The sequence below is a fragment of the Drosophila tropicalis genome, unplaced genomic scaffold (assembly GCF_018151085.1).
Source record: "Drosophila tropicalis isolate 14030-0801.00 unplaced genomic scaffold, ASM1815108v1 contig_615, whole genome shotgun sequence".
Taxonomy (NCBI): Eukaryota; Metazoa; Arthropoda; class Insecta; order Diptera; family Drosophilidae; genus Drosophila; species Drosophila tropicalis.
Window position 1 is genome coordinate 1,169,567 of NW_027173095.1, and position 12,891 is coordinate 1,182,457.

Genomic DNA, 12,891 nt, shown 5'->3' on the forward strand with positions numbered 1-12,891 from the left:
ACAAACAAAAACAAACTATGAACTGTAAATTGAGAGCGCGGGTGGGAGCAAAAGATAGAACGGAATCAAAAAACTAAGCAGCGCAACAACAAAATTATATTTTCGTTTGTTAAAGTTTTGATTATAAATTTATATAAATGTTTGTAAATTTAACGCAAACTTCGCGATGAGTATAGCGATTTATTAAGAATTAGTAAGGCAATGAATTTAAATTGAATATTATAAATTAGCTTCACGAAAGAATGGAAAAAAAAAAATTAAGCGAGAGCGCAAAAAAAAACACGACCGACTTCGATGAGTGACAATATGACCAAATATTCACCAACTCTGTTACTCTTTCAAATTGGAGCCGCCAATGTCGGGGTCACCAAAATGTTCAATGAAAGACGTTAGTAATATTTATTTGTTTATATATAAATAGGCACTAGCACATAAACCAGTGACTCAAAGTTGTTGCAACCAACACATAAATTGGGTGGACTTCGGAGTGAGATAACAAAGATAGAGATGGGGGCCAAAGACACAGCGATGCACAACCGATGTAGCTACAATTGGTATCTGATCTTACTAAGAATAATGCATTTCTTTTATAGTATAAAATAGCGAGCTCACCAGTGCATAGTTCGACATAGTGTTAGGTCAGCAAAATACGTCTTAATTGATAATAGCTAACGGAAGGAGCTTAATTAACTAGGTCTTTATTGTTAACTGCTGACCATATCAGGTCTACTTATGACTGATGAGCCATCGATATACATTTTCATTTTGAAATACATTTTCATTTGTTCTATATTATAATAGTCTTTATGTTATATTATTTTATATGATCTAAATACCAACAGCAATATTTTCTTTTATTGCGACCATGTCGTCCATTTCTTGGCAAGCTATAAGTTAATCATATTATTACTATACAAAGTCTACCTCTTATATGCTGCTGATAGAGGCACGGCTCGTTCTTGCAAGAAGTAAATCCAAGATAAATAGCGCTGCATTCAACTTGGCATTCCACTCCCTTCCTGCTTGTTTTAATCCATATATCGTTTTATTAAGCGTCAACACCTGCGGCTTCTCGATTTTCTTTTTCATATAACCTGTATGCTTTTGACACCAGTGAATATCCTACGAGCCGATCATCTAGTGCAACTGCTTTTGATCCAAAAATGCGCATACACTGCACATTGGGTATCCTTCCAGTCCATGCCTCACAATGCGTCATACCAACTTAAGCTGCTGTTGGTGATCTGTTTCGAATGTAACACGCTGTCATTATTGTCTCTGCCCAGAAAAACTCTTCCATATCCGCGTGTAAAAGTAAACATCTCGACAAGCGTCCGGTTTGCTCGTTCAGCCACTGCATTCTGTCGAGGGATATATGGAACCGTCAACTGACGAACAATTCTATGATCCTTTGATGAATTCTCGGCCGTTGTCAATTTCTATTGACTTCAATTTTTTGACCATTTTTTTGTTCAGCCATCCCCTAGAATTCGACGAATTTCACAAATACTTCGTAGTTTGATTTTAGACAATAAGTAAACATTCGCCTCGACATGTCGTTTATGAATGTCAAAAAATATGAAGAGTCGCCAAGAGAACAATTCTGAAAAGGCCCACATACATCGGTAACCAACCAATTCCAAAAGATGCCGAGCTGTATGTTATGATGTTGAGTATGAATCTTGCGTCAGACATGGCATCTTCTCAGAGAAATCCATAATTTCAACGCCACTCACCATCCTGCATTTAACAATATTCATTAGACTTGAATAATTTGAATGTTCAATCTTGTGCACTTATCTGTCTCGCTCCAAAGCATCGATTGCCTGTCTCTTTAAACACAAAGAGCTTTCCTTTTCTCTCGGCATCTTAGCGAACCGTCACAGAATCTTTGTCTAAAATCACAGTGCATCGTTTGTCGACTGCTCGATTAACCGACATAAAATTCGTCTCCAACCCTGGTAAGTGCAAAGTTTCAGCTTACAAAATCCGGTCTGTACAAGCATGTCACCTCTGCCAACTGCCTTTATGAAGTGGTTGTCGGCCAATACAACATATTTTAGCACTCTATATCCACCAAGGACTTCTTTTTACGAATTGGATATTTTCGCACACTTGCATGGCACGCCCGTTACTCTCCTGGGGTTGTTACTCTCTTTACTCTCGTTACTTCTGCGATCTCCATCTTCCAGCAACTTAATTTTGAGACTGTCCAAAGAAGGCAGACTATCACGTGTCTCCATCGAAAAAACGAAGTTTTCATATTTCGGCAACTTGGCAAACTTGAAAGTAATATGATCACCGCTATTTCGTCTTCTAGCTTAATATTCACTTCTGCAAGTTTGTCCAATGTAGATAAGAACATATTGAGATAGTCGGTGATCTTGTCCTCTCTCAACTGCAATTCAAGCAACTTTTTACATAGCGACGCTCCGAACGGGTCCGCTTGGCTCATACGTTTCCTTGAACTTATCCTATGCTTCCTTTGCTGTAGCACAAACCAACTGAGACGGTCTTAAACTCAGCGTTATCGTCGCCAACGCTTTCTGATTCCGTGCATCCCACGCAGCAACCGCATTTGCTTCCGTAGGCCCCGTCAAGCCTATGGTGTTCCATAATTCCGCATGGATCAACACGCTGCGCATTTCAACGGACCAGGAATCATAATTCCCCTCCTCCAATTTTTCTATTTGGTAAAACGAACTCATTTTTACCACGCATTTTGTACCGTGTATCTTTCCACACAATTAATTTTCGCCAACTGCGAAATATCTACATTAACTTTTAAAAAGAATCTTCCCGCCCACACTCGCGTGTATCTGGGCTCATAACCTGCTGAGGATCGAGTGGATTGTGTTTAATTAAAAGTTTATCTTTATTTAGTGTCTATACACTTTCGAAGGCGTAAAAGAAGAAAGAGAATCTTCAGAGTTACAGAGTATCTTATATCGATAACATACAAGCTTAGTACAATCGATAAAACCAGGGGTAACAAATAAAACAGGGCTGCAAACAGAAACATATGGTATTTTCAAAAGTTATCATTGAAATACAAAGAAGCTACAAGCAACTACGCCTGCGCTCTTCTTCTTCTTTATACCTGCTGCGCATTTTTTATGCGAGGTTGCCTTAGTTTTATGGCTTATGCAACGTTGTCGCACGTTCCCGCAGATTGGGACTATATACATGTGATAGATAAATATTTCACTTACTACCTAGTGTATGTAGTCCGGTTTTGCCCTGTTAGGTATCCACCAAAGTTAAAAAACTCCAACATTTAGTGTATTTTTTAAACGCTTCTTGTTCAATAACGATAAGAATTTAAAAAATTGATTAAATATGTACTTATATACTTTTGAAATAAAAATTAAAAAATCCAAGATCGATGGTTGAAATCGCATGATATTCAATTTTAATGTTGAGACTTTTTGTAAAAATTAACATTTATTCCCATTTACTAAAAATGTCTCAACTTTGGGCGCCTCTAGCACGCCTACATCTCAACCGATTTCAAAAATTTCAATTTTGGATTCATAATCTCTGAAGTATTCCCTATCGATTGCTTTTTTGCCAAACGCGTTCATGAAAAAATTGACTTTTGCAACGCTATCCGTGCAGAGGCCTAACTGTGCGACGCTCCTAATGGCGCATATATTTTAGGTGGTCTTCCAAATGACCAAGCCATAAAATCCACAAGCAAAGTTGCAGAAAATGCATTGATAAGTCATACTGAGAGTCAAAGAGTCCAGACATAAGTGGAGTCAGAAAACTTTGATTCAGCTAATGAAGCCATAGACCATTCTTTCGATAGAATCAGGCTCCACAGATAATTTTTAAAATAATAACATTTTTTATGCCCAGCATAATGACCGCGGTAGTCGCCGCCATGACAACAATGGTAACTCGCGATCTTAGCTGTTTCATATCATGTAAATTCAGTTAAAGCCACCTCACAAGTACACTACTCGTAAACACAGGAACAGACGTATCAATTTTTAAAACCTCACAGCTTCAGGACACACTAGGACACGTTAATGTAGAATTACAATTAAATTAAGTTCTTGTAAGGCATCAATTTTATTTAGTCGATGATCACTTTCCAATACCCAGTATAGGTATACTTGGTATTTATTTATTTATTTATAACAATAGATACCAATTAATTGAAGAAAGTAAGCTTAAGTAAGGTGTTTTATTAGTGCCTCGATTCAAAGCCAGTGTGGTCATGGATAAGTTGCAAGCACTGCAAAGTCCAAAATATAATCAGCAGTTTCGTTATAATTATTAGAAAGTATAGCGCGATGAGAAGAGACTAAAATATGAGGAGAGATAAGGTGAGAAAGGTTGTTAAAAGATTGGCAAAGAACATGAAAAGGTTAGTGAAGAGAGTGGCTAGTCAGACATATACTAAGGTGAGTAGGAAAAAAAAGTTTCTGGTCCGACGTGAGGGAACACAAAAATATAGCTTATCTAGTAGATTATTAGAAATGACTTCACCGTTGATTAGTTTATGCAGAAAGAGAACGCCAAAAACGAGCCAACGGTTGTAAAGTGAAAGAAAATTAATCTATCAGAATAAGAAGGTAGGCGAAGACTCGGGTCCCAATTAAGACCGCGTAATGCGTTCTCAAGGAATTGCTTCTGCACCGATTCAACACTACGCTGGTCAGGACGTTGACTCCTACATTGCGAAGCTCGAACAAGGGGCCCATTCGACACCAGGGCATGGCCTGTTTCGAGCGAGCCCAAGCGGAGAGCTGTCAACCTCCCACCCGACCGACCGTGGGTGAACATCGTATTAAGGAGCGATATTCTAGATTAGAGCGAACTAGCGAAGTGTATAAAACCTTTGTTACGTAGGAGTCATCAAATTCTTTGGCCCAACGTTTTATGAAGCCAAGAAGACTGCATGCTGTATTAAATAAAAGTTTTGTGTCAAAAATAACATATCATACTTAATAGAGTGTATAGCTGGGAACGGAGACAAATGACTGAGTGTCATAAAAGAGCATTTTGAGCCAATAAGGCATAGCAAAGAATGATCCTTACTAAAGTCGGTATAAATATCATTAGTTTCACACTTTTTACGGAAGCCGTGGTGTACAAGGGTAGTTAATTTTAACAGGTTGGTAAGCGACGAACGACCTTTCAAGAAGCCGTGCTGACAAGGAGAAATAGTAATTCTGGATAGGTGTTGAAAGGAAGACGTTATAATTTTTTCAAACTGCTTAGGTATTGCGGAAAGTTTGGCAATGCCACGGTAGTTAGAAATATCCGATTTGTTGCCCTTTTTAAAAAGCGGAATAATAAAATACTCCAAACATCAGGAAAACTAGAAGTCTCACTCGTTATAGGGAATAACTAAATAAAGGCTTAGATAGGGAAATCGAACACATTTTAAGGATGCAACTAGGTATATTATCATGCCCAGGTACGAAGGAAGACTTCATATGTGACAAGCTTGAGATAATACAGTCTTTAGTAATACCAAAAAAAAAACATACAATTTAAATGTGGGAATGAGAAAGGATAGGATGTAGTAGAAAAATAAGTCGACTGAAAGAATTAAGCAAACAGATCTGCAATATTTGAATCATTATTAGCAGTCTGGTCATTAAGTCTGAAGGTGGAAGGTAGTAAATTAGAGCGTCGTTGAGAATTAACAAAATTGTAAAATCTTTTGGGGTTCTTATAGAATTCAACTTTACAGCGCATGAAATAATTATTGTAGCATTGAGTATTTAAGAGACGAAATTGAGATTTCGCTACACAATAATTTGCCAAGTCAAGTCGCGAACCAGTTTTTTTAAACCTTTTAAAATATCTCGATTTAATGTTACGGAGACTAGACACCCTGCGTGTGAACCAGACCGGCGCACTGGAGATGCTAAATAAGGGTTTTTAAGAAGATTAAAATTTGTTTACGAAAACATCTACGCCGAGAAACTGAGATGTTATTAACTGAATTAGTAACGGAATTGTAAGAAATATTAACTTCAATGGTAGGGTGATAAGGATCTTCAGGGTTCACAAGGGGCTGTGTTTTGTTTCATGATATCAGAAGCTGGAGGAATATATGAACAAGAAATATATAAGCTGGAGCTTCACCGCCACGAAGATCAACACGATCAAGTCTATAAGAAATAAAGTTATTAGAAAGAATTTCGTTATCCAAAACGGAGGAATAAAGCCAAGTTTCAGAAAAAGCTAATATGTCAGCCGAAAAGGTTTGGCTATCACAGAACAGTTTTGAGAGCTTGGTAAGATTTCCTATTATATTTTGATAATGAATGCAAAGACTAGACGTTATTAGTTTTTTTGAAGCAGAATTAAAACCTAAACAGGGCAACAGACGTCCCAGAAGTATCTGGGGAGGCCTAGAGATAAATAAATGTTTGCTATGAGGAGGCGGACTGGAGGCGGAGGAGCATTGGAATCAACGAGTGATTGCTGGCACAAGATGGGCAAGTCCAGCGCATTGAGTTAAGCTCAGACTTAGACACCGACAAACCGTAAAACATGACATAGTCAAGGCCGTTAAGGCCAGCTCATTTTAAGTAAATTGGATTATATTATGTATACAAATTTTAATTAAAAATCAATGTTAGTAGTAACTGTTTATAGTTTTACATTTTGTTAAGTCAAAAGCTTTGTTAAGATCACTTGTGAATCGATTCCCTCCTTAAATACAAAACACAAAATTAAAAACAAAAAAGGAAAAAAGTTAAATTCGGCTATGCCGAAGTTTATATACCCTTGCAGTTCTTGGCAATAATAATTTTACATGTTCAAAATTTGTTTTCTGCAACTCAATTCATCAATACACAAACAAAACCATTGTTCTTCTTTTTCCATTCTGAGTTTTTATATCCAATACTATGTATCATCGTAGTAAATTTCATGGGGATACTCCAATTTTCATGAAAATGTTTCTTCAAGAGCTAAATGATGTAGTGATCCGATCCTGATCATTTTCATACTTTATCTGCTCCGGGATGTAAGTAGCTCAAATACCAAGTTTCATCTTGATAGCTCTTAAGATGGGCGTGAAGTTGATTTGCACAGACGGACGGACGGACAGACGGACATGGCTATATCGGCTCAGCTTCTCATGCTGATCAAAAATATGTATACTTTATGGGGTCGGAAACGTCTCCTTCTGTGCGTTATAAACATCTGACCAATTTTATAATACCCTCTGCAAGGGTACAAAAAACAAATTTAAATACACATCACTTAAATAATTATCGATACAAAATCATGAATTACAATTAAAACAAACAGACAGATAGAGCGCAGAGCACAACAAAGGGTGCAGTGCAGTCATAAGCCAAGCTATGAGTGGCGGCGTTACAAAACTGATTACCCGAGAGAGATACTGAGCACAAGCACAAAGAAGAGAAGAGAGAAAAAACTAGCACTGATGGAATGATTGGGGCTATAAGGTGAGCACCTGCAGATGCAAAAGCCGAAAAAATTAAGTGCACTAAACACTACACTCGAAAAAAACTAATTGGCTTGGTAAGTTATGCAATTAAAACACAAGGGTGTCAGGCAAAACACATTGGCGAAAGCTTATACGAAATTAAAACAATTAATAATTGAAAGAAATAATAAATATTGATAAAAAATCAGTAGCTATGAAAAACACAACCATCACATCAGAGAGCAGAAGTCTGAATATTCAATACATCCATAAGTACACACACGCGCAGTGTAGGCCATTACCATATTTATTGCAAGACGGCCAGTTATGTTTCCCTGTACACGGCCCCACTGCATAAGCTAAGATTGCAATGTAAGCATAACCTTGGCCTATAGATAGGCCCCAAGTTTATTAATAAAAAATGAAAGAAGTTAACATTGGCTATGCCGAAGTTTATAATTGAATTCATTAATTCATCATAGGTCGCGAACAGTGACTTTTCTCAATAACTTCGTTATTTTCTGAGCTATTGTCGTGAGATTTAATATTGGTGAGTTTATTACGCCTTTAAACGATTGTGTCAAATTTAATCAAGATCGGGTGACTATATCATGCAACTTAGTCATTTGGCATGCTAAGATTGTAAACCGTCCATTAAACTTTTAACATAAAACATCCAGCTTGACAACTATACGTAAGGAAAGATTAACAAAATAAACTTGCAAGGGTATACAAACTTTGGCATAGTCGAAGTTGGCCACGGCCTTCTGGTTTTTTGGATTAAGTTGAATATTTTTAAAGCAGGGAGCGTAACTGTTAAGGTTTGAATTCTCAACTACTTTTAGCGTTGAAGATATGGTATGGCCATTACAATTGTGGATTCTTTAGCGAAGTCTGCTGATGATAGAACTTGGTAGTTCTTGAAATAGCTATACAGACAACCTGCTCACTTTTTGTGCTGCCTATGATTTAAAATCTTACAAATAAATCAGTAAGATTGACCTGAAGCCCCGCTCAAACAAAGTTTTTTGATTAACTTCAAGAAGGTCGTAATCTAGACAAATAATAATAATTATGTTAAAATTTTTTCGGATTCTGAATATAGACAGATATTTAAACAACTAGGTTCAGATTAAAATAATAATTAATTTCACCCAATGGTGAATGTAGTTAAAAAACGTGAAATTTCAAGTAGAACACTTACACTTCGTCCCTTAACCTGGGTTACCAGAACGTTAGTGGACTGAAATCTAAACTTCCTAATCTCTATGTATATAGTCTTTCTTTTGAGCATAACATTCTAGCTTTTACAGAGACGTGGCTAAACCTGATATTGCTGATGCATCGGTTTTTTCAACAAACTTTTCTATATTCAGACATGACTGGATCTCTCGCATAGGCGATGGCGTTCTGATAGCTGTTGATGCTGCTTTATCATCTGAAATGATTCAATTTTCTAGTACCCAGGAGATTGAGTTTGTCGGTGTTAAAGTAAATTTTAAATCTTTTAATGCTTTTATTACTTGTTCCTATATTCCACCATTGTCAGATATGGTGGTAATCATTTAGACGCAATTCTACCGTGTTGCTGCCCTCTATGTCACATTACTTTATTGATGGCCTTCTAGGCTTATCTTTATCCCAAGTCAATCCTGTCTTAAATTCTAATTCAAAATCGTCAGATCTTATTTTTGTATTGGATTCTTCTTATTGTGATGTTTCTAGGATCGAACCATTTGTTCTTCCCGAAGACAAATTTCATCCTACATTAAATTTAAAAATTGATCTGCCCTTGCTTTTATCATTACTTGGTTCAAATGAATTACCTCTAACTATGTGCTTTCGTAAGACTGACTTTGCCAGCCTTAGTGAAAACATTACTACTACCGATTGGTCTTATCTGTACAATTGTAGAGATATGAACTCAGCTGTTCGTTTTTTCTTTGATACTCCGAATTCACTCTTTGATATTTGTGTGCCTCTTGGTAGGCTGGAGCGGCTTAACAAACCTTATCCAATCCGGCTTCCAATTTGAAAAATGTGAAGACACGATATTATAAGAAGTTTCAAAAAAAACGTCGTTCATCAGATTATGCTCTGTATACAGTCGCTCGTTCAAAATTCATGATGCTTAATACACAATGCTATAAGAATTATCTTCAGCGGTGTAAGCTTCAGTTTTCTTCTGACCCTAAACAATTTTATAACTTTGTTAATTCTAAACGTAAGACCTCTGTGCACCCATCTTTTTTGTCTTTTCAAAATAAAAAAGCGAGCACTGATCAGGCAATTGCCGATATGTTTGCGAGTTTTTTCAAAACAAGCTATTCCTCAACGGAATATCGAGCAAGTCCGTATCCTTATCATTTAGAAAAAGCTAATTGCATTTTCAATCCAGTGATTGATGAAAGTTCTCTTCTTAGCGAACTTAAGCTAGTTAAACCTAATTATTCTCCGGGCCCAGATGGTCTACCTGGATGTGTACTCAGGTTGTGTGCAAACGCATTATGTAAACCCATTTTAAAATTGTTTCTATTGGGAAAGAGTCGTATATCATTCCTTTGCATAAAAATGGCAACAAGTCCGAAGCCTCTAACTATAGGGGTATCTCAAAATTGTCCGCTATTCCGAAAGCTTTTGAGAAAGTTTTAACTTCTCAATTGCAACATTTTTGCAGCTCTATTATTTCGCCATCCCAACATGGGTTTGTGAAACGTAGGATTACAACCATTAACCTTTTAGACTTTACCTCTATATTTATCAAGGGGTTCAAAAATGCTAAACAAACTGATGTCATATACAGTGACATTCTGTTAATCATACTCTATTACTTTCTAAACTGAACGACATTGGGTTTCCACCTCTTTTCCTTTCTTGGGTTCGAGAATATTTAACAAATAAAAAAACAGAAGGTACTTTTTAATTCTTCTTTTTTCCAATTCCATTCCTGAGACTTCTGGTGTACCTCAAAGTAGTCATCTTGGCCCTCTGCTTTTCACATTATTCATTAACGATCTTCCATCAGTCATTGTTTATTCGGATGTGCTTACGTATGCTGACAATGTCAAGCTTTGTCTTACTCATAAAGATACAGATTCATTTATTCGGCTACAAGCTGATCTTAAAAACTTTCAATTCTGGTGACAGTTTAATCTATTAAATCTTATCACTACCAAATGTAAGGTAATGACTTTTTTTCGTAACTCTCCTCAACTGGTCACTTATTTTCTAAACAATAGTCCTTTAGAACGTCTAAATAATATGAATGATTTGGGCGTACTTATGGACCATAAGTTAAATTTTAACACCCATATTTCCACTACGGTCCCAAAGGCCATGAGTGTTCCGGGTTTCATTAAAAGATGGTCAAAAGAACTTGACGACCTCTATACAACTAAAGTTCTTTTTACTTCGCTTGTCCTATCTTAGAGAATGGTTCTTGCATTTGGTCACCTCAATATGAGTCGCACCAGATTAGACTTGAATCCGTTCAAAAGCAGTTCTTGCTATTTGCTCTTCGTGGCTTAAGCTGGGATCGCAATGTCAAGTTGCCTTCGTATTCTAGTAGACTTCTCTTGATTAACCTTCCTTCCCTAACTAACCGTAGAATTATGCTTGGTGTTATTTTTATGCACAAGCTCTTAATTGGTGATATCGACTCGCCTGAGTTATTAGCTCAGGTAAATCTGTCGGTACCATGTAGGCGGAGTAAACATCCTTTGATACCTTTATCTCTTAGTCGTTGTTCTTCTAACTATGCTATGCATGAACCTTTTAGGGTCCTCTGCTCTGATTACAACCTTCTATTCCCTGTAATCGGCTCAGAGTTTTCTATTAACATGCTTAAAACATCCATCCCATCCCATTTAGTTAATAGATAGCTATAGTATTATTTGTTTGTCTGTTTTTTCTATTGTGTATTTGTCCACGCGATTCGTGCCGCGCGTTATACGGCTCCACCCCTCGGTCGGTCGGATGGGTTGTGGGCAGTTATCTGCTTGGGCTCGCGCGTAACAGTCTTTGTCCTGGTGTCGTAGGGGCCACTTGAACGTACTGCGCCTAGTATCGTCAACGTCCGCTTAACAACACCTATTATTTAAATTTCACTATTTTACAAGATAATTGGGAAAAATGTATAAATTATGGTGTTTGTTTCGAGAATACTGAAATTTTAGAAATTTCAGGTTTTCGATAGATACTTACCAACAATTTTTAGTTCTATAAAAATAGACTGAGTTGGATAAATTGACAATTGACATTCATAAAATCCACGGTCTTCCTCTCTTACGGCCTTAATCCTTAATGACCAATGGCCCATATGCCTCGTATGTTCGACTAAAAAGCGCTTATCACTACTGTGTGTTGATAAACCCAAAGTCAGTAACTGAAAATCTCTCCTGCGTATCCAAGAAACCTGCAATGAAGCAAAAGTCCAATTGATGAGCAGGCAGATGTAACATTTTAAGAATTATGTGTCAATATTTGAAGTAAATTGGAATAAAACTGACTGATTTGCCTTCACTGAAGCTGTAAAAGTGTAAACAAGTTGAAGTCTATTTTCTGACAAATGGCATTTTTCAAATCGGTGAGCACTCTAGCGGAAAACTTGTTGATCGTTTTCAAACTTTTAGAATTAGAATGACAAGTATTCAAAAATATAATGACCAAATTTTTATTTTAAATCCTGCCCAAATAAATTTTTTTTTAAATAAAAACCAACGGAAATCCTTTCGCCTTCAAAAGCAATTACCTTGCTTTAATTTGTCTAGGTGACCCTTCAATCTAGCTTTGAGCCTACCGCAAACGGACGGCAAGAACGGTTTAAGTTTTACATTTTTATAGACATAGAAACAGATAAAACATTAAATACACATTTCACTGTGATAGTTGAAAAAAGAGATGAAGAGACGAGCCAGTGACAAAGGAAGGATTGGTGAAAAAAAAAACATACGAGGACAGAAATAAATTTTTCCTTCGACTTGTTTTACTACTGCTTCACCTCCCACATCCACTTCACATTCTCAATCCCACATTTAAATTTTTTTACTAGTATTACTGAAAGCTTTATTAACTCTAGCTTATTGTCACTCATCGGAGTTAGTCGGGTTTTTTGCGCTCTCGCTCAAATCCTTTTTTGCGTTCTTTTGTGTACTTAATTTATAACATTAGATTAATATTCTATTTTTTTATAAATGATCTTCCATTGGTAGTGCCACATTCTCGTGTGCTTATGTACACGGATGATTCAAGCTTTACCTCAGTTTTAAAGACATATCGTCTTCTTGCCTGCTTCAATCCGATCTTAATGATCTTCAGAGTTGGTGTGAAACCAACCTCAACGGCTCTAAATTTAAAGTTATGTCTTTTCATACTTTGCAACTTATTATCTTAAAGACACTCTCTTAGAGTGGTTACATATTATCAATGACTTAGGTGTTCTTATGAACCATAAATTAAATTTAATC

At 36.7% G+C, this 12,891-nt stretch overlaps 1 protein-coding gene across 3 annotated transcripts in view; it reads right to left on the reverse strand.

Annotated features, from left to right (window-relative positions):
- Nucleotides 1-12,891, reverse strand: part of dpr19 (defective proboscis extension response 19) — a 294,597-nt gene that overhangs the window by 159,370 nt on the left and 122,336 nt on the right. For all 3 annotated transcript variants that reach the window (XM_068292216.1, XM_068292214.1, XM_068292217.1), the window contains exon 4: nucleotides 11,630-11,840. In XM_068292216.1, the coding sequence (XP_068148317.1) occupies nucleotides 11,630-11,840 (211 nt within the window). The remainder of the gene's footprint in view (nucleotides 1-11,629; nucleotides 11,841-12,891) is intronic.